Here is a 25,769-nt window from a genome sequence, read left to right on the forward strand (position 1 = left end):
TGGGAGAGGATGAGCTCTGCTCCCCAGGGGTCAGCACCTCCCTGGAGACACCCCTTAATCCAGACCACCTGGGGAATGGGAAGGGATTTCCAGCATCTGGGTGGCACATCAGGTACCACTGGTCAGGGTGCTGTGAGCTGCCAGCCCTGACCTTGCCCTGCCCTCCACCTGCTGTCAGCTGCAACTCAGATCCAAGGGAGAGTTAATGTTCCATCAGCTCCTGGGGTTGTTTTGGGAATGAAAAGGGAGCCAAGTGGGGTTGGTGAGTCAGGAGGGTACAACAGGAGCACAGGACAGGTGAGGGGACTGGTTGTGGTCATGGTCTGGGGGAAGGACAGGAGTGGGGGAGGATCCTGCTCCTCTGTGTGGTGCAGACAGGCCAGCACAGAGCCAGGAGCCATCCCAGCTGAATTTGAGACCTCCTGCTCAGGTGATGAGTGGGACAGGGGACAGAGCTGCAGGTGAGTTACAAACTTCATCTGAAGCTGGGAGTGGTAAACCTTGACTTTGCCAGATCATTTGTGATTGTTTTGTAGGTACTAAGTGATTTGAACAGTGGGGTTTTTGTTTTGTTTCAGTGCCTTAGGTAGTTTCAGAGGGGTTTTGTGTCCCTTTAACTGAAAAACAAGCACATTGGTTATCACAGATTTATAAATTCTGGTGGTTTTTTTCTGCAATTTCAGAATGGTAATCCTAAATAGATTTTTTTTTTTTAACCTGTAAATGTTATGCTTGTATAGGATCATGAACTCTGTATCTCTAGAAAAGTACAGACTTCCCACTCCTTAGGGTGAGGAGAGAAATCATCATTTCCATGGTGTGATGCTCCTGGGAATATTCCAAGATACTGAAGATAAGTTCCCATACTTGCAGTGTGCTGTTACTTAGTGATGAGCCACGTACCCAAAGTGGAAAAGCCAGAGGGTGGGAAGGCACAGGGCAATTTTTTATGTGTGCACTTGCATGTGGAGCTAAGTTATGGCTGTGCTGGGAGATCAGAGAGGGATTTCACCTCCCAAAAGGCTTTTAGAGGCCATGTGCTACGGGGCCTCCATCCCTCCAGGTGCTGTGGGAGCAGACAGCACTCCCTGCATTCTAAAACATCACCTAAACTTATCTCCTGTATCACTACAGTGTGTGATGGCCCTGGAAGCTGTCCCTGTGCAATCACTGCTCAGCCTCAGCAGAGGAATGAGAAAGGATGAGATTCCCTTGGTGCTTGGCCTCCTGCTCCCTGTGCCAGCAAAAAAAACTGGTTTAAACCCATAAGGTTTGGCAGTAATTTCCTCCATCCATTCTGTAACCTGTTATTCTTTTAGGAAGATGACAGATTATTTAAGGATTAATACAGTAGCACTCTGTTGTGCATCATTAATGGATTTAAGTAGACAGTGCTGTAATTTTAGAGTAAGAGTTCACTTCAGGATTGAGTTGTTAGAAGTGTAGATCGTGTGATTTTTGAAATATTGTTTGTATAGAAGATGTGGTTTTTTAAACATTGTTCTTTCAGGGCAAAAAGCCACAGAGGAACCAGCCTGGCAGCCTGGTGCCTAGTGAGGTATCTCTGAAGTGCTGGGAGAAGAGTGGAAGGGAAAAAAATGGGATGAGACAGGGATGTGATGGATGAGGGAGCAAGGAGAGTTCTGCAAGGATGAGCACAGGCAGCTTTGAGTGAGGTCTGGGAAAGAGGTGGGAAGGGATTTTGTGAGGAATGGGGAGCTCAGTGAAGCTTTTTGGGGCCAGAAGGATGTGGCTGTTGTTTGTGTGTGCAGGAGGGATGCTGTGGGATGGGGATGGACAGGCCTGGCCCAGGGACACGGGGATGGGGAAAGTTTGGGAGGGTTTTAATGAGTGGTGAGTACTGCAGCTAATGAACTTGGATTCCCACAGATCTGTGCCTCCCATTCACCTGGCTTGGGTGTCAAGGAAGGTGTGAGCTCCACTTTGAGCTTTTCCTGAGGCTGGAGCCTTCCTGAGGCTTTCCCTTGAGAGAATTCTCTGATTTCATTAAAGTGTGAGCTCACACCAAAGCCTTTCCCCCAGTCAGTGTATTTTTCAGCTTTCTCTCCTGCCTGTTTTCATGAACTTTTTATAGCACCTTTGAGACCCCTGCTCCACCATGAGGTTTGCTGCCAGTCCAGAGCTTTGGGGGCAGGAGCTTGGGTTGCACATATGCTGTGTTCCTGTAAAAAACAGAATAAAATTAGCTACCCTGTTAGAACTGAGCTTAATTTCTATTAAGAGACTGAAATATAATTAATAAACACTGGAGCACGACCCCTGGACTGCCATTGGGAAGACCTGGCATCTCTTTGGTGGGTTGCCATCTGTTGGGTGTCTTGCTTGGCCATCTGTCATAAGAGACATGAAACATCTTGAGGCTTGTGGAGCCCCACGGTTCCCAGAGGTCAGGTGGCCATGTAAATTTAAAAATAAAATAAAGTGGAAAGCAGGAGTTCCAGCTTACCCAAAAAGTCAGTGTTTATTACTGAAGGCTAAGTCATGGATCCATCTCAATCATCTTGTTTGAAGGCTAAATTCCATAAGTGGGGAAAAAAAAATCAATTGAATATCAAGCCAAAAGAATTACAGTAAAAAATTACCATACCCCACTCTTACTTTTCCCTCAGGCATTTATTTTTCAACTTTTGCTTAGTTGATTTCCTCCTCCAGTCAGAGTGGAAAAAGTGAGTCTATTTAATATAGTAAAGTTTATCCATTTAGCTCTTCCTCCTGGATTAATCCTTGGAGATGGATTTCTTTTGCCAGAAGGAAAAAGAGAGAGTGCTTGACATATTGCAAGTCTCTGCTCACATACATCATCAATTTCCTGATTCTAATTGTGTTCATTTCAAAAATGCCCAAAGCTTAATGCATTAATAGCTTTATTTCATTAAATACATTAGAAGAGAAGCTATTTGTTGTCTAATAACATATTTTGGTACTAAAAAAAAAGAAATCTTCTCTTCAAATACTCTGCTTCCTTCTTTGTGATACAATTTTTCTTTCTCTGCAGAAAAATGAATGTCTTGCTTTGCACCTCTTATTTGAAGGAAAGGTGCTTGACCCTGGCACTTTTATTTTACTCTTTTGTGGAAGAAAAAACAGATCAGCCAGGCTCTGCCATTTGGAGAGCTTAAAAATAATCAGAATAGAATTTCTAATACAAAATATTGTTTTATTTAATCTGATCTGTCAAGTGTTATGATGTCATAAGTGCAGCACAAACCTGATTAACTTCTCCAATGGACTCTCAGGACTCTCAGCTGATTAAATAAGATGTATGGCTTATTTAGGAAGAGGGTGCAACTGCTTTATGAGTTCACAGGATTATTCAGTGGGGGATTTGTGCTGAGAGGAATTGTTATCCATTCCTCTGTCCAGGTTCCCCTGCCTCACCTGATGGGAGAGGAATTTGGCAGCTGTAAATGCAGAAATTGCTGCCTGACTAACACTTGCAGTGCTAGAACAAGATCTGTGTTCTCATGAGCACCAGGTGCTCACTTATTTTCAATTTATGCCACATAAGACCATTGAAAATTCTTCCTAAGAACTCTTGCTGTCCTATTTTAAGAAGAGACCTTTGAATGAATTCTTTGTTTATTTGGTGCCTTTCTCTTTTGGAATAACAGCCATAATCCAGCAGTGTGTTTTCAGCCTGGAAGTTTGTATTTTGGTGGTTTATCTACATGAGAAGTGTTCACTTTGTCGTCCTCTCTCATGTTCTGCTGAAAACCTCCTCTGGGAAGAAGGAATGGATTTGCAGGACTCTGGCATGAGAGCTGACTTGGACAGAGGAGGAAGGAAGGACTTTCTCCTTCATCTCCACTTCTCCTGGGACTTCTGGGCTAAAACATGATCTAAAATCAGAGTGCTGGGCTGTGATTAACACAGGACACCATAAATTCGGACACGATAGCTGAAGAAACAGAAATACACAGCAAAATAATGATTGCTGTGTGTTTATGAACAGAACAGGCCTCAAAGTGGAATTGTAAGTGTGGATTTGTTTTGTTCCAAGGCACAGAAGTCTGCAGCAGTGCCAGGTGTCGCAGTCATTTTTCACTCATGTTTCATTTTACCTCAGCAATCAAAGGCAAACCGTGACATTGGGAAACTCAGGTTTGTACCTAAACTCAGCCTGATGACTCAAGGACAATTTGATAGCTCAAAACTCAGAAGTGGTCAGGTAGTTTGTGAATGTTTGGGGAGCTGTAATTAGTTTGATGGAAGACAAAGTAGGGGTATGAACCTAACAAAATACTGATAGCTAAATTTAAAAACAAAATCATCTAAACAGCATTGTGGGGCTGGTCAGGTCTTTTCCATAAGTGAGCTCACTGTCACTGCATGTCCTCTAAAAGCTAGATATGCAGCTTTTTTAATATTTTGCTGCTTTTTATTTTAAATTGACTTTGCATTTAATCTAAATCAAACATTTTCTGCTTTTAACAGGCATTGGAAGTTTTAAAAGGCAATCTGCATAGAGATCTGAGCGTACTCTAACCCATTAGCATAATTTTCCTGAATAGCTTTTTTCATTGGAAGTATGTGTGCACCCAGAGAATTGAGAGGAATCTGGACCCAGCACTGACCGTAGTAAAAATCCAGCTTTTGCCCTTTTCCTCAGCAGCCTGAAACAAAGAGCTTTTCTCCCCACAACTCCTTCAGCGGGAATGAAAATAGCTTATCAAACCTGAGCAACTTGTTAGGGGCTGAGAGAGGATATTTTTCTTTGCTGGCCTGTGAATAAAAGCTGGGAGTGTGAAGCTGAGAGTTGTCAGCTGGAGAATTGTGGAAGTGTTTGTGGGGTGGCAGAGCCTCCTCTGGGGTCACTGCACAACGAGCTGTGTGTGAAACCCAAAGACAGACGAGAGGGAACCCTTGGCAAAGTGGAAACCAGATCATTAAAAACAGCTTTGATCACCACAGCACTGCCATTATCTGCCAGGAGAATAACAATGCTTCTGTTAAATATCCCAGTTTTAAGGGAAAAGATGGCAGTAAAGACATTTTTTTTCTTGTATTAATTCTAATTGGCATGTTTGTGTGCGGCGTTTTTATTACAAAGCTGTTGTTTGCATTTTTAATTGCATTCTCTTTTCTGTCCAAATGCAAACAGTAAATGTTGTTAGGAAAAATACAAAGTATAGAAGGAAGGTTGTTCTCAATATCTGATGTGATTAATTAATTAACCATATGTATCATAAATTTTATATTTCCTTAAATGTTTATATAGCTTATATATTTACTTAGGATCCCCACAGTAGGCCTACAAAAGGAACATGCAGTGTTAATACAATATTTTGGTGCAAGTAAATCTATTTTTGTAGTAACTAGCTTGACAGTTGCAATCAATCTTCAGCAAAACAACTAAAACCTAAAAATAGTAAAGAGGATTAAAATTTATCATTAAGATTGCCACTGAATTAATTCACAGCTGAAGTAGCTGATCATGATCAATCTTCTGTGGGGCTTCTTGCTGTTAAGGCTCTCTGTAATTCCTATAATTCCTGGGCTTTACAGTCCCAGTGATTCATCCAGCTTTAATCTGTTTAATCACTGTCACAGCACATTTAAAAACTGCTTTGCAAGCAAATTTAAGACTTGTGGGGTGGGGGTTCTTAATCCAAAAGTTGAATGCAGCCATTGTCAAGTCACTGTGACGTGGTTTTGTTGTGTCACAGGGCTGTGCTGCCGCAGCAAGGAGAGGGTTGGGACTCTCCACCAGCTCTTCCCCAAGTGCCCAGTGTCATTTCCCCCTCTTCACCTGCTCTTCCACAACCAGCTCCCTAGTCTTTTTTTATTTGTATGGTTTGTTAGTGCAACTGTTCTGATTTTATGTGAAGTTTTACGTTGTTTGAGTTTTTTTCTACATTTCACAATGCATGGCAGTTCACCTGGAGACCTTCCTTGAAGAATGTTCTGTAGATCTTTGGAGTCATCAACACAGGCTGTGTTTGCTGCTCAAAATGTCTTTATTATTAAATCCAAATTTCTCTAGTCCCACTCTAGATGGAGGAGGATCAGGCTCTTACTGCAGGTTCTTAAATTAATCGAATTAAATGAATCACTAAGCAAGAAATGTCTTATCACCTTGACTTCTCAGAGGTGCTGTCTGTGCTGCCTCTTGCAGTTACTTATCCCTGATCCCCTAAAAGTCTTCATTAGGTAACAAACTCAGTTTCTGGCAAGAGTCTGACACGTTTCTCTTTAATTAGACTCCACAGAAAGATTCCAAGATAACGGCGGTGCCGGTCGCATTGTGGGAACATCATTATTAAAGATTAAACACTGTCAGGATCAACTTACATTACTCCTGTCAGGAGAGGAAGAATTTAAATGTTCACAATATTCATTTGTGTGCATTAACACCAAGTGGGGAAAGCAATGGATTAGAGTTCTCAATATTCAGATACATCAAATGAACGAGCAGCTTTCAAATCCAAATGTAGGGAAGATCCTACCAGAGCAAAGTGAGCAGGAGCAAGGCAAAAAACCTGGATGAGCCTTGTGAGTCCCTCCCACCTCCTGAGATCCTCTGGTTCTGTGAGAGGAAGGGAATTGCTGTCCCAGTTGGGAGATACTCTCCAAAACTGAGTTGTGAGAGGGGTCAGTAAAGCATCGTCTGTCGCCGCAGTCGGAATCTGATGCTGGTGCATCCTTACGGATCCCTGATGCTCAGAGCCAGGTTACAGCTGGAATTTCCCTGCACTCCAGAGTCTTTCCTAATGTTCCTGCCCTGTTCTCACACCCAGGCTTCCTGGGGAGCTGTGTGAGGCAGGAGCAGGCTGCAGCAGAGATAACTGAGCCTTATCTCCAGGCTGCTCCCGAGCTCTGGAGAGTGCAGGGTGTTGGCTTCGAGTGACTTCAGCTGCACAGTGCCACAAAATACATTGGGATATTTATATTGGAGTGGTTTTTTCTCTTAAAAACAGGGTCTACAGCAGCTGTCATCAGAGCCTACCTCACATTTTAAGGATTTAATTACTCCAGAATGCCTTCAGCCTGGCATTTTGTGGCCCAGGCATAACCACGATGTGATGTATTTTTCCACATCACCATTTCTATCCTCACAGTGGATTTTATCAAAAGGACAAAAAAAAGTCTTTGTTGCTATTTGATTGTGTTTAATCAAGCAGGGACAGTGTGATGCTCCAGCAGTGTGTCTCCTATCTGGAGGAAACACCCAGTTTCCCAGGATTGCCAGTGCTTTCCTCCAAAGCCTGCAGGACCTCGGGAGCATCAGTGGGAGCAGGGACACTCCCAGCTCAGCTCCAGTGAGTCACTGATTGCCACAGCACCCAGAGGAGGTCACTTCTGAGGAAACCCAAGTGCTTTCATGGGGGTTAATGCATCATTTGAAAGGCAAATGAGTGGAAGGATTGTGTGCAGGGGAAGGCAGATTTCTTTATAATCACCAGTTATTAGCATCATTGGGATGCTCTATTTACCACACTTCCACTAACTCTCCTTTTAAAAGATCCTGGATAAACATGGGTGTGAAGAGACTCATCATGGCCTTCTCATCTAATTAAAAAAAGAAAAACATGCAATATCTCTTCCTCGGAGGACTTAAGTGTTGTGTAATGGAAGTGCAGCCTTAGAATGAAGCTTTGGGCCTGAATAAGGAAAAAAATTGTTGGTAAAAACTCTGTGCAAAATGTTAGTGTGAAATATTGCAGGTGTTGGAGGTGCTCTCTGATGTTATGGACCACAGTTACCCTGGTTCTCAGTCACTTCTCTCTCTGCTGTTGTCTTTGGGAGTGTGAAGGTTCCCTTGATTATAGAAAGAAATAATTTATGGTAACAGTTTCTAAATGCCACCCGCTCAGGGGAGCGGGCTGAAATGGTACTTGAATGGGACTGTGGAGGCTCTCATTATCCCCTTCTTCCTGGATGGGCTAACAAGCACCAGCAGAAATTTCCACCTTCCCCTGTAAAAAGTGATGTGAGGGACAGGTGGGATTTAAGGAGAGCATTGGGAGAGAGGGAAAGTTTCCTTCTGTGAGCTGAGAATGAGAGGAGCAAAGCGGAATTGGAGCCTGAGCTGGAGGGAGCAGCGAGAAGGAACTTGGAGAGCCCAAATCCTTCACCCAAAACAAGAGGAAAAGAGGAAATCTTCAGCTGAGAGTATGAATATTGTCTCAGGAGAGTTTAATGACTGCTTGTTTTCACTTGAGGCTGCATGAGCTGTATTTGTCAGGGTGTGTAGCCCACACCTGGGCTGTTCGTGGCACCTGCTGCATGCTCTCTCCATCATGGAATTTAAATTAATGTTAGAGTATTTTGGCTGACAATATTCTGGGGAAGAAAGAACCATGGAGCTCTTTTTCTTGACTGGGAGAATTAATCGAAGTCTGCCAAAGGGAAAATAGGAATGCTGAGTTTTGTTTTATTCTGCAAATCATCACTTCAGGCTTGGTAAATGATTTCCAAATGGTGTACATGGAGCAAAGTGCTGCCAAGGGGATGTCAGAGGGACATGGTAGGGGATGCTGAGTCTCTGGGTCAGGTGGGGAACTCTCTCTGCCCCCTGCCTTACAAGGATGTACCTCTCTCATCACCAGAGGGAGGGGGACTGGTGAGAATGGCCCTTCCATTTAGGTTTTTGAATACAACTGCCCTGTTTCTCATGCTTGCTGTGATTCAATGGAATTTAGAAAAGTATTACAGAAATACTCTAATTTTTTCTTTAAAGCTGATGATGATGAGTGCATCACTTTTGAGATAAGGTTTGAAGAACTGTCTGCCTCCTTGGAGCTGAATAGAGGGCTAGTGGGAAGATTAAAACAATAAGCTTATTATATTATTAGTAGTGGGAGAATTCTAAACCCCATTTGTTCAATTATGGCCCCTTCAATATGCTTATTTAGGTTGTTGTAAATTGTAATCAGTAAATTAGACGTGCTGCCCTCACAGCTCTAGGGTTAGCTTTCAAGGGACTTCCTACATTAATTTTTTTTAATGTTTGTAGTGAAATGAAGAAGGGAATTGGCTGTTTGATATGCAAGGTTGGCTCTGTGCAGTGGATGCTGCCTGCATTCTGATGTCTGTCACCAGTGAGGAGCAGTGGTGCTGCAGCACTGCTGCCTGGGAAGGGCCAGGGCTGTAACCAGGATTTGTGCTGTGGGATAAAAACGGGAGATAAACACATTAGAACGAGCACAGGCTGATAAATGAGATCTCCAAAAGCCAGCATATGCTGCTAATAGAGATCTGAGGTGACACAAGAGGGATGGAAAATCCTCAGCATCCCTTCTATATTCAAATATCAGCTGTTGTCTCTCTTTGTGGTCTTTTTCCTCTTTCCTTCTCTTTATATTTTGCCTTGACATTTGTAATACTGAGCATTTGGTACTAAACAAAATAACTGAGTCATCCAGGGCCTTTTCTTTCCTCTTTTTACCTTTTCTGGATGGACTCTCTTTTGCATCACACAGAGACACCATTTTCCAGAGCAGCACCTCTTCCCTTTCAGCTCAGTTAACTGGAGATTTCAGCAGCTTTGGGAAAGGCTCTTCAGCCCTTTGCAAGTGCTTTATATATCTGTCATTTAAAGAGCCTTTTGCCTTCCTGAGAAGTGGTGTCTGGTTCTGGTGTTGCAGATAAATTGTGTATTTGTTGCAGTACTAGATCATGCAAACTCCAATATCCTGACCATATTGTCTCCATTTATTTCTTTTATCTCTCTGTTTAATATAATAGGAATAGTGGCTGAGGCAGGAAAACATATGCAGCAGCATAATAGTAGATTGTTTGAGAGCAGTTGTCTTCCATCTCCAGGGTTTCCCTTTGAAATGTAATTATCTGCTAACATAACTGGGAAATATCATTGCAGGAGCGATTACCGAAGAGTTTACTCGTGCTTTTGGCTCATGCTACATCTGTATGGTATTTTTAAGAGAAGCTGGCTGCAGTATTAGCCGGTGAAATATCCTGGGTGAGATGTGTTTGCAGAAGTTGTGATGGGCATATTGTCACCGAATGTGGGAGCAGCCCGGTGCAGTGCCAAAACAAGAGAGCCGTGTCCCATGTGTGATGCAGCAACAACAGAATTACAATTGCCTCGTGTAAAGTGTCTGGTAATGAAGGCAGATAATGGAATTCTTTGCAAAAGCAGATGCTAACTGGCTCCCCCAACCCTAGGCAGGCAGCTGAAAACTGATACCAGCTGGAGGGGAGAAAAAAACAGCTGAAAAAGGCATTATAAAGAAGATGCCTTAGATAGGGGTTTGTTTAAGCAGTTAATACTTGTTTAAAATAATGTTGTGAGATCCTTATTAAGAGGCAAACTGAGACTGCCATGGCAGTGCTGTAGGAAGTCAGCTGGATGCCCAGAGGATTATTTGTATGCAGATTGGATGAGGAAGGCAGCACCGCTGGGAATTTGTTGTCATTTATTCCCTGGCCAGGACAGCCCTTCCAAAGGCTGAACTGCAGGAGATGGGACTGGGGACAGCCAGAACCTTCTGTTGGCCAGGGAGGAGGCAGCCTGTGCTAGGGGAGGGTTGATTTTAAAAGCAGGGATGTCTCTAATTTTCTCTTTCCCCAAAGATTTGTTCCCACAGTGGGACATTCTGGCACAGCTGGGATTCAACTCACCAGATTTCCAGACCTGGCCCAACATGGGCAGACCAGGAATTTTAGTGGGGCTTTGTCCCATCCCAGGCAATTACCCAAACTACTGATTTCTGAAGGACTAAAGCTCACTTTTAGTTTCAGCCCAACTCAGAAAGGAATATACATGTGCTCCCGAGCTGCCAACATTTCTCCCATGTGAGAAAACTCATTTTGAGGAGGAAGCACCATGGAATTACAGACTTAGTCTCAGTCTCAGAGGGACTTTGTCTGCAGGCAGAAGCTGGAGCAGTGTGTGTTTGCAGGGGTGCTCATGCTGGGGAATTTCAAGTGGTTTTACTGACAAGCCAGGAATGAGTTTTGAGGCAGTCTCTGAAGATGTGCAGCTTCATCTGCACTGCATTTAAATGTGTGTGTGTTCCTTGCTCCTTCAGCTCCTGTCTGTGCAGCCGTCTGTGAGTTGTTAAAATTATGCTTTAGACATGTTCCTTGCTCCTGGCAAACAGAAGTGAGATGTGTTACCCGTGTACAACAAGCAGTGGAGGGAGCTGTGGCACAGTGATGGACAGCAGCCCTCCAGCTCTGATTCTTAGTTTTAGCCACAAAAATGCAATCAGTAAGAAAAACCCTTTTCTGCTGGTGGCCTGTTGTGGAGTGTGCTGCAGCTCCTTGCTGTGCTGTAATGGGTTATTTGTCTAATTGTGGTGGGCAGCAAATGTCTCAGAGCTTTTTAGGTCTGGTCTTGGCCTCGTGGGCAAAGAAATTAAACCTTGTTGCTATGAACAAACCAGGTGTGGCTGTATCTCCTTTGCTTTCAGAAACACCATTTTTATGACCCTTCCTGTCTTGCTGTTCTAAGAAGACAAAAGTTTCCAAATCCATGTAGCAAACCACACCTCTAATTACATGTTGAGCCCAGTAGTTAAAAAATACATTAAAGAACCATGCAGCTACATGGATTGCCATTCAGCACAGTTACATGAATTTTTGGGGGCATATAATTGATAATAACAAATGAGCTTTCTCACTTCTTTTGTGATACTCTGATTTTGTACAGACCCCTGTAGGGCTTTAACAACTTTCCAGGGATAACATCTCATCCTGATTGTACATCCCGGAGGTTTTAGGCTTGGGCACTGGGGATATTGAAAATGCCAGCCTGTAAATACGGCAAGGGGAGAGCTGGTTGGTGCCTGAGCTGCTCTCAGTGTGGGCAATTCTCTTGGGTGCAGCTGGGGCTGGAGATGGGAAGCTGCTCTCCACATCCCAGAGGGCTCTGCCAAGGCACAAGGGGCTGCTGCAGCTGGAACAATTACTCAGGAAGGACCCTTGGAGAGAAGAGCTACTGGAATGTCCCATGTTCAGCTAAATCACCCTGACAGCACAGGGGCTGTGGAAGCAGCATCTCTACCTCATCATCTTTCTTCTCAGCAGTTTTCACTTTTGGTTGCTCCCCTCTCACCTTCCCCAGCTCTTTTCCCTCTTTTTTGTTGTCATGGGAACATTCACTACAGCAGTTAAATCATACTATTAAAATATGCTTCCCCAGGAGAGTGGTAGTAGCTAATATTGATCTAGCTCCTGCTGCTGACTCAGGGATATGGCAGAACATATAATATCCCTTATTTCTCCTTTTCATGCATAATGCAGCAGTTTCTTTCACCTTGGGCTCTGTACTAAAGGTGACACACAGCCACAGGGATATACTTTGACTTGCTTTCTCAAATGTGTGGCCCAGCTGAAGGGTGCAGGTGGTGGTTGAAACTGGCTTTAAAATCTGAAAAGGGAAAGCAGACAGGAAAGAACTGCCCTCCCCAGCAATGGTGATAGATGCTTGTATGCCAGTGCTGAAAAGACACTCAGATGAACCTGTCAGCATCCCCAGCCCCGCTGTGTGCTCTGAATAACTTTGTGAATACATCGAGCTCTGTCACAGGAACGCTTGAAATGCAGCTGAAAGACAAATAACTACCTTAATATCAGGTGAGGCTGCATTTAAAAATGCAATCACTCATCTCCATTGTCACTGACATCTGCTCTGCGTAATCAGCCCGTCGGGTTCAGCAGAGCGTGCTGAGAAGATTCCTGAGTCACCAGGAAGGAGCAGAAGGTTTTGCCGTGAGATGTGAGCTTGCAGTCATGTCTGAGCCATTAAGTGCTTCAGTTTCCCCGCAGTGGTTAATTAACCAGCTCGAACTTTACGAGAGTTTCCTGAATTTGATAGGTTTTGTAAGGTAAAGGTGCCTCTGGAATTTCCTTGTTTACCTTCCTTTCAGAAAAGTTTTGGTTTGGAACCAGGCTGTTGTACAAATAATTAAAATAGTGTGGGTTTAACGTGAACAGCATTTGCAGCTGATGCTGCATTTTGCTGTGTGACTGATACACACAGAGCAAATGGTATTTTAGAATCTTTGCTGAAAAGACCTCTGTTAAAAACACTTATTTGCAGAGAAGCCATAAATTTCTGGCATATTTGTGTGTGTTGTTGAACATCTGCGCGTAACTCACTTTATGTTCTAACTCCCTTTATGTTTTGACCTCCCCAGAAAAAATCAGGCAGAGATATGCAGATCTCCCAGGAGAATTGCACATCATTGAACTGGAGAAAGACAAGAATGGGCTGGGGCTCAGCCTGGCTGGCAACAAGGACCGCTCCAGGATGAGCATCTTCGTGGTTGGGATCAATCCCGACGGCCCCGCAGGACGGGACGGGCGGATGCACATCGGGGATGAACTCCTGGAGGTAAAATTGTTTCCTGGATGCACTTTAGGGATGAAATCCTCCAGGTAATTGTTCCCTTTAGCGTGTGCAGGGAGGGAGAAGCATCTTGAACCTTTATTTAAAGCCTGCAAGTGGAATGAGGTGGCTGAGCGAGGAGCTGCGCTGATTTATGCCAACTGAGAACTTGGCCTTTGGCAGGTAAATGTGTTTGCAGTGAAACAAAAATCACTGGCCTGTGAAAAGCAATGTCTTGTCAGCAAAGTCTGTGCTCTCAGCATGTTCACAAGCTCTGCGTGGGGAGGGGCTGTTGAAAGGCAGGAAGGGGACACTAAATCAATCCTTGGAGTGCATGTGTGGTTTACAGGGAAATTCACACTTTACGTTAAAAAAAAAAGCCAAAACCTCCTCAACGTTGCCATATGTGTTTCTACAGATGACAGGGATATTCCCCATCCTGAAAATAAATTTCATGCTAGAATCTGTTTTGATCTGTTGCAACTTAAAATACTTAATTTTCTTTAGTTGTGTCTGGCAGGAGTTCACCCACAAGGCAAGAGAGCTCGTTAGCAAGTGGAGTATTTTGTCTTCACTTTTTCTCCAGTCTCCTTGCTTCACCTTCAGCCTGAAAACACAGCTTTTCCTTCACTTCATCTGGGTTTTTGGGCTGTTGCAAAATGACATTTTGCTGCAGTACCTGCAGTGATTCCCCACATTGTGATTGCTTCAGTGGTTTAAAAAAATCACCCATCCCTGGGGATCTTCCCCTTGGAGAGAGACTCTCACTGAGGAGCAGGGATTTGCTGACCTGCTGCTCTCCGTGGGTGGTGATGCTTTGATCTTTCAGCAACTCTCTGTGCAATCAGAAAATCACCTATTTTTTCACATTTCTTGACTCAAGAAAGAGCAGTTTGACTGCCTGGGGGAACCCTGGGAATAGTCAGAATTGTCCAAGCATTTGTCATTGTCTAACAGTTCTGTAATTAAGGGGTTTCAATACACACAGTACAAGGAAGACAGTTTTTTTAGCTATAAAAGCACCATCATCTGAAGTTGATTTCATTTTAAGTGTGAGAAAAGATATGAAAGTCTGGACCATAATGGAGTAGGGTAGGAAAACTGCTTTCTCCTTCAGAATTATGTTTTTCCTATCCCTGACACTGAATTCTAATGGTAAAAAAAGGGAAAATTGTTAAATTTTGGGTGTGTTGAGAGAACTCATGGCACTGTTTTCCTCTGCATATCATAGGTAGTTCCTGATAGAGCAGAGAATCTAAAGTTAAGTGCTTGAAAGAGGCACAATCTGGGATTAATCACATTTACTTCAAGGCTGGGTTTTGCCTGGATGAGCCACATTATAAAGAGCATTCCCCAAATGATGGTGTTGCCCTCATTCCCTATTAAGTTGGAAATAAAATGTTGGTTTTTTTCCCTTCAGTAGAAGGAAAGTGAGATTCTCCATTTCAAAAATGCCAAGATTCAAATGAAAACTCATGGAGACTTTAGTAACTACCTTGTTTATCTTTGCAATCCAATTTAAGATATGCCATCAGTGAGCAGGACTACAGTTCCTTATAGAAGAGGATAAATCCAAACATCCTGCGTTATGAAGGGATGGGTTGTGCATTAGCCATGTGCAGTGAGATGACAGAACTCATGTCTGCTTCTCACCTGACTGCATGTTTGAACTACATTTACACCTGCATCTTTAATTACACCTCAGTTTTCAATACTGGAACGTCTCAGCAAGAGAAGGGATTCACATCTGGGGAAGCCTCTGGCATTTCTGGGCTGTCCTGGGATGCCCCAGTTGGGCAGTCTTGCTCCATTAAAGCTGAGGATGCCACTGCAGGGTGTGCAGATTATTCCCTGTGGCTTTTGATGGAGCTCAGGTTAATGGGATGGCCATTTAGACAGATAGATATTACCTGTTCATTTTTCTTTTGAACTGGAGTTTGATTGGATTCAATTGAAGGATGTGGGATGCTGCCAGACTGCCTCAGCTCCTTATTCATAAAATCTTTTGTTGCTGAACTAATGAAACACCAGCTCACTTTTAGCTTCTGCAAACAGCAGTGGCCTTTTGGGGGCATGATCCTGGCTTGTTTTCACAACCTGACATCGAGGGAAATGCAGGTCACGTAAAAAACCTTCATGTGATTGTTATTTTTTAATACCTCTTCAGGGATGTATTTGGGATGGGTATGAGGCTGGAGAAAACAGCTTTTTGAGGGGAGAAGGCCCTTTCATCCTACTTTTATACATGTGGGAAAACTACTTTTATACATGTGGGAAAACTACTTGGGTCAGAATTTGGTCCCCTGTGCAAAAGAATTTTTTTTTTTACAGGACACAAGTTCTGCTTTTCCTTTCTTTTTGCAAGCAGAGGAACCATCTGTGGTGCTCCTGCCTTGCTCTCATGCTGGTTTAGTGCAGGTGTCTGCACTGCTTGGTGTCTCGTTAGGCTGGGCTCAGTCCTGGGGCTGATTGTGCCCAGCATGGCCCTCAGCAGGTTCACCTGGAGCTGTACCTGTGCCTCCAGTCCTGCTGCTCCTCAGCTCTGCATGGGCCTGTCCTGTCAGGAGCTTCTGTTCACACTGAACAACCCACCCTGCTATTACCATTATTATCATCATTATTATTATTGTTATCATCTCCCCATGAGAGAGTCAACTGAGCTCTATTAATAAAGCAGGCTGTTCAGAGCCCTCTAATGCTGAATTACTGATGTTGGGGTGTTCTGCCATCTCTTGATGGAGATGGGGCAGGATAAGAAGCTGCTCATTTGGATGTGGAGTTGTTCAGCTGAAGGGTGCAGGTGCTGGTTTAAACTGGCTTTAAGATCTGAAAAGGGAAAGCAGACAGGGAAGAACTTCCCTCCCTAGAAATGGTGATAGATGTTTGTTGGAATGAGATGAGTTTTATGGTCCTCTCCCACCCAGCCCTTTCTGTGTTTTATTCTGTGAGGCCACAGCACCTCTTGAAAGAGTAAAAGCCAGTGTTCAGAGTCAAAAATCGCTGTAAAAGTTTGCCTGTTGTCCATTCTGGACTGTTGCCCGAGAGACAATTATTACATTTTATTTCTTTATGCCATTTTTGTCATAGCTCAAAGCCAGAGAGCTTTTGTGCTAAATGCATTTTTATTGCTATTTTATTTTAAGGTGCTTAGATAAATAGAAGTTATGCTATAATAATATAATAGATACAGCAGTATTTTGCCCAAGTAAATGAGCTCCCCAGCCAAACTCACAATGCCATTTCTGCTCTAAGATGTGGGGGAATTGGCATTTAATTCTCAGTTTATTTGTTGTGGAATCACAGAACAGAATCACAGAACTGTTTGGATTGAGAGGGACCTTAAAGTTCATCTCATTCCCTGAGCAGGGACACCTTCCACTATCCCAGGCTGCTCCAAACCCAGTCCAACCTGGCCTTGGGCACTTCCAGGGATGGGGCAGCCCCAGCTGCTCTGCCCAAACTGCTCCAGTGTCCTTTTGTTCTTTTCAGAAGAGGCTGCAGATCCTTTCTCCGTGTGCTTTGCCTGCAGGTTTTGGGGTGGTGATTTTCAAGCTGGCAGCAGGTAAAGCTGGGAGGGGGAGCTGGGCAGGAGGGCACAGACAATCTGTGGCTTCCCAATGTCCTTTCTCCACACTCCCCAGGTGGGGAACCACAGGGATCAGCTGCCAGCTCAGAGCAGGATATTTTCTGTCCTTACGGATTTTATGGTCTGTTGATCACTTTAGGGTGATGCACATGTTTGAACATGTGCCCAGCAAGAAATTTGGTGAGGAGAGGGAAATTCACGTTCTAATTAGTTTTTCTCTCCAATTTTTTCCTCATGCTTTTGTTATTTGGGAGCTTGGTGTACTTTATGGGGTTTCAGTATATAAAATTTGACTGATAAAAAAAGGTTTTGAAACTTTCCCCATTGTTTTAGAGAGTCTGGTTATATCTTGAAATGTTACAATTCCTGTGGTAAGAAGGAGCCCAGTGCATTGTACAAAGAAGTAATTATTACAGAAAGCTAAGCTAGTATTTTTACTAGCTTTGGGGTATCATTTAACTTGATTTTCATAAAAATCAGATGATACTAATTTTATGGATTTCCATTAGTGCCACGTAGTAAAAACAGTGTGGGTTGGGTTTTTTTTTTAATATCCATATCTAATGTTTCTCTTCTGCAAATTAAAGTTTGAGAAGCAAACAATCCCAGAGATTTTTTTCCTCTGAACTCAAGAGCTCGGATTTCAGTGAGTTTGTACTTTCTGCTACTTCAGTGCATGAAACTGTAAACCAAAATTCTTGTAGGTGAAGGCAACAGTACATTTGGGATCTGTGATTAAATCTACCATAAGGCAATGTGTGATTACATTAAAGGCTGAACTTGTGTGCTGACCTGACCTCATACCTGCAGCAAGTTTTTATCTTTCTCTGAGCTCTGCTGACTTTCCAAGGAATTACAGAAAGAGACTTTTAAAGAAGAGTTGAGGTTGATTTGGATCAGTTTATTTCTTTTGCTTAGTCAAGGCTTTGTTTTTCTTTTCTAATCTCTAATGCAAAAAGTAAAGCACAGATTTGTAGGTTTTGACTCCCAAAGTACTATTTGGTTAATCTGACGTGTTACTTTATTTAATTTGAAAGATTTAAAGTGGTGTTTCTTCTGAAATCCTAGATGTTCTCTGTTTTGTTTTATTTAAGTAGGCTTTGGTGTTTTGCTCATCACTCTGGTATCTGCAGCTAATGGAGCATTAATCTATTTTTCAAAATAAAGTGTACTCAAAAAAAAAAAGAAAAAAGAAAAAAAAATGAATTCTGGGTGTAATAACTCTGTAGGACAGTCCAAAACCTTGTGGAGATATATTACTTTGATTATGCTTTCATTTTGGAGTAATTAAATAATTATAACTTAGAGACCCAGCTCACAGCTAATTAAATTTTGGACTATTTGATACATGTAGTGAATAGGATTAATTTAGCCAGAGTAAAGACTATAAATTTTAATCTAAGAAGTCAGCTGTTTAGGAAAATTGATGGTAATTTAACTAAATCCAAACAATTTGTAAAGCATACAGTATTCCCAGTGAACAATTTATTCTCAAACTTAGAGAAATTAAGTCAACAAATTCACTGAAAATTTCAAGTTGAGCCTGAAGCCAGAATGCAGCTGAGCATTCATTCATTTTTGCCACTGGATTTTTAAATTGATGTTTGATTAATGAAGCTTCTCACCCTGCCTTTTCCACCATGGCAGCTGCAGACAGAATCTTATGTTAATTCTTTGGGAATGGTGATATTATTTCCTTTTAGACCTTTCTTGGGTCCTTCTTTGTACAATAAAAGACTCGGTAGGTAAAAGTTTTGCACTTCAATCCCAATCAGTAATCAAGTGTTAGGGGGATTATTCTTGTCCTTGCATTGTCCTTATTTAACTGATGAACTTGTATCATGTTTTGACCCACTGAAAATAAGATTTGTGAATATTCCTAATGTGTCTGACTAGCCCATCTCACACCAGGAGAGTGGGAGACTTTGCCTAATACTTCTTGAATGAAAAAAAAAAAAATCCTTCTAAGATCACAAACCCAGAATCCAATACAAACATCTGCAGTAACAAAAATTCCTTCTGTAATCACGACTAAATTGTTCCTGGGCTCCTTTGTCATTATTGTTTTAAGCAGCATTGGTATATCAAATGTGAATGTAAATATTATGTTGTAAATTTAGAGTGGGAGGAAAAAACTGCAGTATTGAGGCATAGGATTGTTTAGGTTGGAAAAGTCCTGTAGGACACAGAGTCCAACTGTTCCCCCAGCACTGCCAAGGCTGCCACTGCCCCATGTCCCCAAGTGCCACATCCACAGGGCTTTTAAATCCCTCCAGGGATGGGGACTCCACCACTGGCCTGCGCAGCTCTGCCAGGGCTGGACAACCATTTCCATGGAGAAATTTTCCCAAATATCAATCTACATCTCCTCTGGTGTAACTTGGGGCTGTTCCTTCTCCTCCTGTCCCTGTTCCTGGCAGCAGAGCCCGAACCCCCCCGGCTGTCCCCTCCTGCCAGGGAGTTGTGCAGAGCCAGAAGGGCCCCCTGAGCCTCCTTTTCTCCAGGCTGAGCCCCTTTCCCAGCTCCCTCAGTCCCTCCTGGGGCTCCAGACCCTTCCCAGCTCCCTCAGTCCCTCCTGGGGCTCCAGACCCTTCCCAGCTCCCTCAGCCTCTCCTGGGGCTCCAGACCCTTCCCCTGGACACACTCCAGCCCCTCCATGTCCCTCTTTGACTGGGGACTCCAAACCTGGGCCCAGGACTGGAGGTGCCTCAGCAGTGCCCATCACAGGGGTTGGTCACTGCCCTGCTGCTGTGGTCACACCACTGCTGACCAGTCCAGTGCCATGGCCCTGCTGCCCACCTGGGCCATGTCCTGGCCAGGCTGTTTTCCCCTGAAAGCTGCAGCGTTTCCTTGTGTCCAAAGTAGTGCTTGGTGTCTGCTGCTGTCCTCAGGTGTAGATCCATCACAGCAGAAGTGATGCAGCATCACGTCCTTAAATTGTCCTTCATCTCCCTGACTCCCACTCCTGCTTCCTCCAGCAGAACTGAGGAGTCAGCACAGTTTTAGCAGCCACTTTTCCTAAATGGCCAGAGCCTGCAGGCAAAGTGCAGGAGTGTCTGTCTAAACATCTGTGCTCTTGTCACATCTCTATGATTCTCCTCAGATCAAGTTGTTTTTCCAAAAATCTGGGAATAATCCTTAAAGCCCATTCAAGGGATCTCTGGGGGGAAAAAAGAATAAAAATATTTCTCTCGTTTGTGGTTTACTAATACCAGTAAATTAGCTCTGCACTGGTTCCTGTTTTATATAGATCAAGATTTGGAGACCACATTTTCTTTGAGTCTTATCTCCTTATCCCACAGTAAACTTGGAAGTCTCGGTGGTATAAATTAGAACAAGGTGTACTCCTCCAATTACATGAAAATCATTTTCTTTTAACAGATAAACAATCAGATATTGTATGGAAGAAGCCACCAGAATGCTTCTGCAATCATTAAAACTGCCCCATCAAAGGTCAAGCTGGTTTTCATACGGTAAGAACTGTTCTCATCAGAACTTTTGTTGCACTTTAGCCTATTCCATGACATATTTACATATTTAGCCTGCTTTGCACATGCTGAACTTTCTCAGTCCTCTTTGAAGTGAATAAGCCTTTTCCCTGACTATTCTTCTTGGAACAGTTGAAGAGTTCTCCATAATAATGTAAAATAAAATTAAATTAATGGAAATGAATGCTTATTTTAGGGGTGTCTGTTGAAAAGTTGAGTTATTCCTCTTGGGCTTTGGAGCTGCTTCTCCCACAACTTCCTTTGGGATGGTTCAGCACAGGGTTGGAGAGGGCAGCATGTTCATCCAGCCAGGAGGGAGTGGGAATGGTGCAGAGGCTTGGATTGCTGGGAGAGAGCACATGGAGCACAGGCTGGGTGGAAATCTGAAGGATACCTTTGTGTGGGCATCAAAAGAGGATTTTGAAAGTGAGCAAGGGCTTGTTTGTACAGAGGGGGAGGCCTGACTTTGCCAAGGAGCCCTGGGATGGATTGTGTGGGAGGGAATATGCTAAAACATCCTTTCATCTGCATAAAAATTACATGTGGGCATTTTTCTTTTGCTCCAAGCATGAAAATTTTTCCTCTTTGTACATGAATTAAAGACACCTGCGTGCATTCCCTCAGTAGTTCAGGAATTGTTGCTCTTCTGACCCTGGGCAGGAGGTCTGGGAAGAAGCTGCCTCTTTCCCAGGGCTCATACATGCTTTAACAGGCTGGAATTTCAGAGATGTGTATTTCTGAATAAATTCCAGCTGTGACTTCTGTTGGGCACTTACCCCCATGCCACTTTATGAGATGGTCTTCCCACCAACACATACATCATACTTGATATTGTTTTATATTCCTGGCTCATCCACAGCCTCCCTGTGAACAATGTAATAATCTGTGGGTGAATGCATATAAATGTGTACATTTACTGCCACGGCTCTGCCTGTTGCAGCGTGCCCAGAAATGATGGAAGAGCAGCATTAGCACTGTGAGGAATGAGTTGCTATCCTTGGCACCTCAGAGGATCTGGAGGAGATTAATGCTCTTGCCTGCAGCTCCCCTGTTCCTTTCCACAGTCATTGAAAATGAAACGTCACATCCCACAGCTCACTCACCATTATTTAATTGTCTGTGGAAAAAGTGTCTGGTTGGAGGTTCCAGAGGCAAAACCACAACTTGTGGAAGCCCAGGCCAAGAGTGGGGGCTCCTTGCAGGCTGCCCTGGTGCTCCAAGCAGAACTCCAGGGAATGGGCCCTGTCAGATCCACTTCCCATGGACTGGAGATCCTTGGTGTGTGTTTTGTATTTGTGACACAAAGGCCATGTAGGTTCTTAGCTAAGATTCTCCTTTTTGGATTGTGAGTTTCAAGGTGAAAATTTATTTCAAATATTCAAGAAATCCTAGAAATAGATACTGGAAATAGCATTGGGTGATTCTTGTTACCATCTCAAAAATTTTAAAAAAACCCAATAATTTCTACTTTTAAATGTTGCTGCTGAGGTTTTAAACTTCCATCTTCCCAAGAGCACGAGGTCTTGTCACTGCTCTTGGCCTTACACTGACAGCTGATGGGTTTGTTTGTTCCAGGCAGCCACTGGAACAGCAATAAAAGGGAATTCTCCCACTGAGAGAATGTCCTTAGTAACTGCAGTACTGCTCCAAACGTGGGGAGAAAACTAATGCCCCTTGTTTTTTGATGTGTGGTCGAGTTCTAGCAGAGACAAATTAGTCTTTTCTCTCTTGAAGGTGGGTTTTAAGGACAAACAAGAATTAGTTGCTCTTTTAGTGCAAACTGTGTTCCTTGAGCCCAGTCTGTCTTGGTGCTTCCCTCAGACCACAAACCCAGTGGATGCTGCTGAGTGAAAACATGAGCTGTGGCCTTTTTGTGCCTCTGGATGTGTTGTGGCTATGTTTCACCACAGCAAAATGACATGGAGTGCAGGAGTTGTGAGGAAAATTAATTTGGTCTTCATGTTCATAAAAAATACGAATATTCTCATTTCACCAGTGAAAAATCTGATTATAATTTTCCAGAAACACGTCAATCCACAGCCTGAAAAGGTCCTGACTGAGCTGATTCAGGGCACAAAAGCCAAACTGGTGGGGTTTTTGGGCTATTTCAAGTGCCCTCTCTGATACCCTGAGGCCTTTTTTCCCTGAGATGCAGGATGCTGAGTGATAAGCATGCTGCTTTCCACTTGGAAGCAGGAAACAGCATCCAGGTTTTCCCATTCCTAGTGTTTTGGTTCATGTGCAGGGCAGGGGGATGTTTCCATAAACTCCTTAATCAGTTGTGAAAGAAGCCCAGAAATTCCTGGGCACAGAAAAGCCTTTCTGTGAGAGCTGTAATAACCATCATTAAATAACTTCAGAGAATCATAGAATGGTTTGGGTTGGAAGGGACCTTAAAGATTATCCAGCTCCAACCCCAAATTTATTTCTTTTTCTAGATAAAGGATAAAAGGTACACTCAGCCTTTTTGACTTTTTGCTGAAATCCTGACTTTACACCATGTGTGCTATAAAATTCTATTCACATTTTTTTACACCCAGGTAGTGTTACAATTGCATTCCCACCCTTTCCTGGAAGTTTTGCTGATGAGACACAGCTCAGTAGCTGTTGTGAGAATCACAGACACCCCCTTATGTTTGAAGGCTTCTCACTCTGCTTTATGAGCATCTTTTCCTCAATTAAGTTGGTGATGATCATTTAAAACAGTTGATTTTGGCCAGATTCCAAAATAGAGGTCTTAACACAGCCCTGTTTCCCAGTGGTCTCATTAATTACTTGAGCTTCTAAGAGCATCTAGAAGATTTGCAGTTATAGTGTCACTTTCCTTCTTGCAGGGGCAATAAGGGATGTAATGTCTTAGTTGCCTTTTGAAATTCCTGCTCTGATTCTCCAACAGGAATTAGCCAGGTAATAATATGAGAAAGGGACTTGCTTCTTTTAGGAGTGTCTGTGCCCCAGTTCCCAAAACAGGATGAGTTTCTTCTACCCATTGTGGGTTTTGTTCTTGTGTTGTAAGTCCATCCCTTCAACATGCACAATGAAAAAATGTAATTAGATTTTACATCTGGAGTAGGAAATCCAGTTTACATCAGAATGCTCTTTTACAGTGAGAATTTTATGATTCAGCAAATTCAGTGTTTTTTCCATGCTCAATTAACTGCCTTTAATCTGGTTTGGTGCTTCAGTGTTGGTATAATAAGCAGATCAAATACAGCTGAATGCTTGAATCAAAGTGAATTCCACTGATTTCAAACCATCCTCCCATTGTGTTCAGTCCTGTGAGTCACTCTTTGGTCTACCTTTATCCCTCAAAAGAAAATTGCCTTGTGCTGTGATGAGCCATGAGAAATGCTTTAACAGTCAGGGATTTTTCTAGGTTTAAATACCATCTGTTATCTGTCCTGAGCCCTCCCACTCTGCAGCCACTGCTCTGATATTATTGCTCTGATATTATTGGGATTGTGAAGCCCACAAATCTGTCACCAAACCCCTCCTTCCATTTCCAGGTGTAATCTCCTCTTATTTATGGTGATGTGCAGAGGAGAGAGATCCTTCTACTCCAAGGACTGGGGAGTGTCTGGGTTCTTCTCCATTGCTGTGACTTTGACTCTTTCAGAGCCTCTAGAAGTGAAATCTTATGTTTAGTGCCACTCTCAAATTACTGCCGTGCTTCAGAAATTATTTTTACATTTGTTCAAACCTACATAATTGGCCGTATTTTAAGAGTATAAACTCCTGTTTTTACTTGCTTTGATTGCTGAGGTTCTTTCATGTGGGAAAGCTTTAAAAATAAGCCCTTGCCAGGCCCTGTGTGTGTGCAAGTTTGAACTTTTCCTGTTTTCTGCAGAGCTGTTTCCTCCTCTCTGTCGTACACATGTGGGAACAGGCGCACGGTTCAGGAAGTTCAGTAATTTGGGCTCCATCAAAACCTTTGATGACCTAAGCTGCAACTTATATGAACATTAGTGGTTCATTTAAAATACCTGTGTGCCTGTGGCTCCCATGTAATTGGGAGTGGATGGAGAGGAAGTGCAGAGCAAGACTGTTCTTGCTGTTGTGGGAGAGATTTTTCAGGAGGATGCACAACACAAAGGTCCTGCCTTGCCCCAGCTCAGTGTGCAGCTTTCCTGCAGCTCCTCTTTTCCTAAGGATCTTCTAGAGGCAAGACAAAGCTGAGAAAATACAAGATCCTGATTTTTATTTTATTTTAATTTAACAAGCAGGATGTGGACAATATAAGCTTTCGATAATCTCCAAGACTTTATGTCCTGGTGTCACCTTGCAGAGGAAACATTTATTCCCTTGTTCCACAGCTCTGTTCTATCTAAGATTTTGTGTCACTTGATACAAGCTATTGGGTTTTTCTTCTGATTCCTGATGTATTCCCACAGAAAGCATCCACAGCCCCTTGTAAAGCTGCTGTCAAATGCTCTCTCAGTGTCAGTGAGCTGTGTGGCTGCAGATATTTTGGCAGGAGGTTCTTCTCCCTTGGTTTAGACATCCAGGGGACATCTGAACATCTGTGATGAGTCAGAAGTTGTCAGGAGCCCCCAGAGAGCAATTCAGTGTGTCCTGTGATGAATGAAATCATTTAGGTGCTGGGGTTGCCCCTCTGAGTGGGTCTGGTTTGGAATTTCTCTTGGTTTTGCCTTCCAGCACCCAACTTCAGCTTCCCTTCAGGCTTCCTTCCTGCAGCATGGAATGGGGTTCCCTTTGCATTTATATTGGCATGTGGCTCTCTTTAGGCTTCTGTTGTACCGAGTTTTTGTGGTATTTAAGTCAGTAATAAATGTATTTGCCTTTGCTTAAGCTGCAAAGGTGCAGATGGAGGAAAACATCAGTTGTTTTATTTTTTGGTGAGACAGGATGGGGAATGTCCAGGGGTCCTGCTTAGACTAGAAAGAAGTAAAATGTTACAAGGAATGAAGACTTTACCTTGTGTGAAGGTTTAGACACCTTAACCCCAAGCATTATTGAGCACCAGTAACTGGGAACAGCTTTTTTGGAGGTGGTTCAGGAGCAACTATTGGCAAATATGTTGAATGCTCGTCTGCAGTCACTGTAATTTGAATATGATGTTCAGACTTCTAAGCTGTCTGCCCCTGCATCAAAAGAAAATGATTGCTCCTTTTAGCCATAAATAAATTCATGTTTTAGTTGAGGACACTTGTGGAAGTGGAGAGCAGAAAACAGCAATTTATTATTAGATCTGTCACTTTAAAATATATTCCCACTTTGATTCCGCTTTGAAGCATTCTCCTTTGAAGCAGCATTAAAGTATTTAAATATGTACGAGTCCTAGCAGGGGGAGATTACAAGTTGTGACACTGCATAACCTTGGGGTTTTTTGTATTTTTGCCTTTTTTTTTTTTTTTTT

General features: G+C 43.1%; 1 protein-coding gene across 6 annotated transcripts in view; it reads left to right on the forward strand.

The window, feature by feature from the left end:
* The window catches only part of PATJ (PATJ crumbs cell polarity complex component), a 137,881-nt gene that overhangs the window by 69,553 nt on the left and 42,559 nt on the right, over window positions 1-25,769 (forward strand). For all 6 annotated transcript variants that reach the window (XM_015636222.3, XM_015636221.1, XM_015636220.3 and 3 more), the window contains exons 27-28: window positions 13,128-13,324; window positions 20,286-20,377. In XM_015636222.3, coding sequence (XP_015491708.1) covers window positions 13,128-13,324; window positions 20,286-20,377 — 289 coding nt within the window. The remainder of the gene's footprint in view (window positions 1-13,127; window positions 13,325-20,285; window positions 20,378-25,769) is intronic.

The sequence above is a fragment of the Parus major genome, chromosome 8 (assembly GCF_001522545.3).
Source record: "Parus major isolate Abel chromosome 8, Parus_major1.1, whole genome shotgun sequence".
Taxonomy (NCBI): Eukaryota; Metazoa; Chordata; class Aves; order Passeriformes; family Paridae; genus Parus; species Parus major.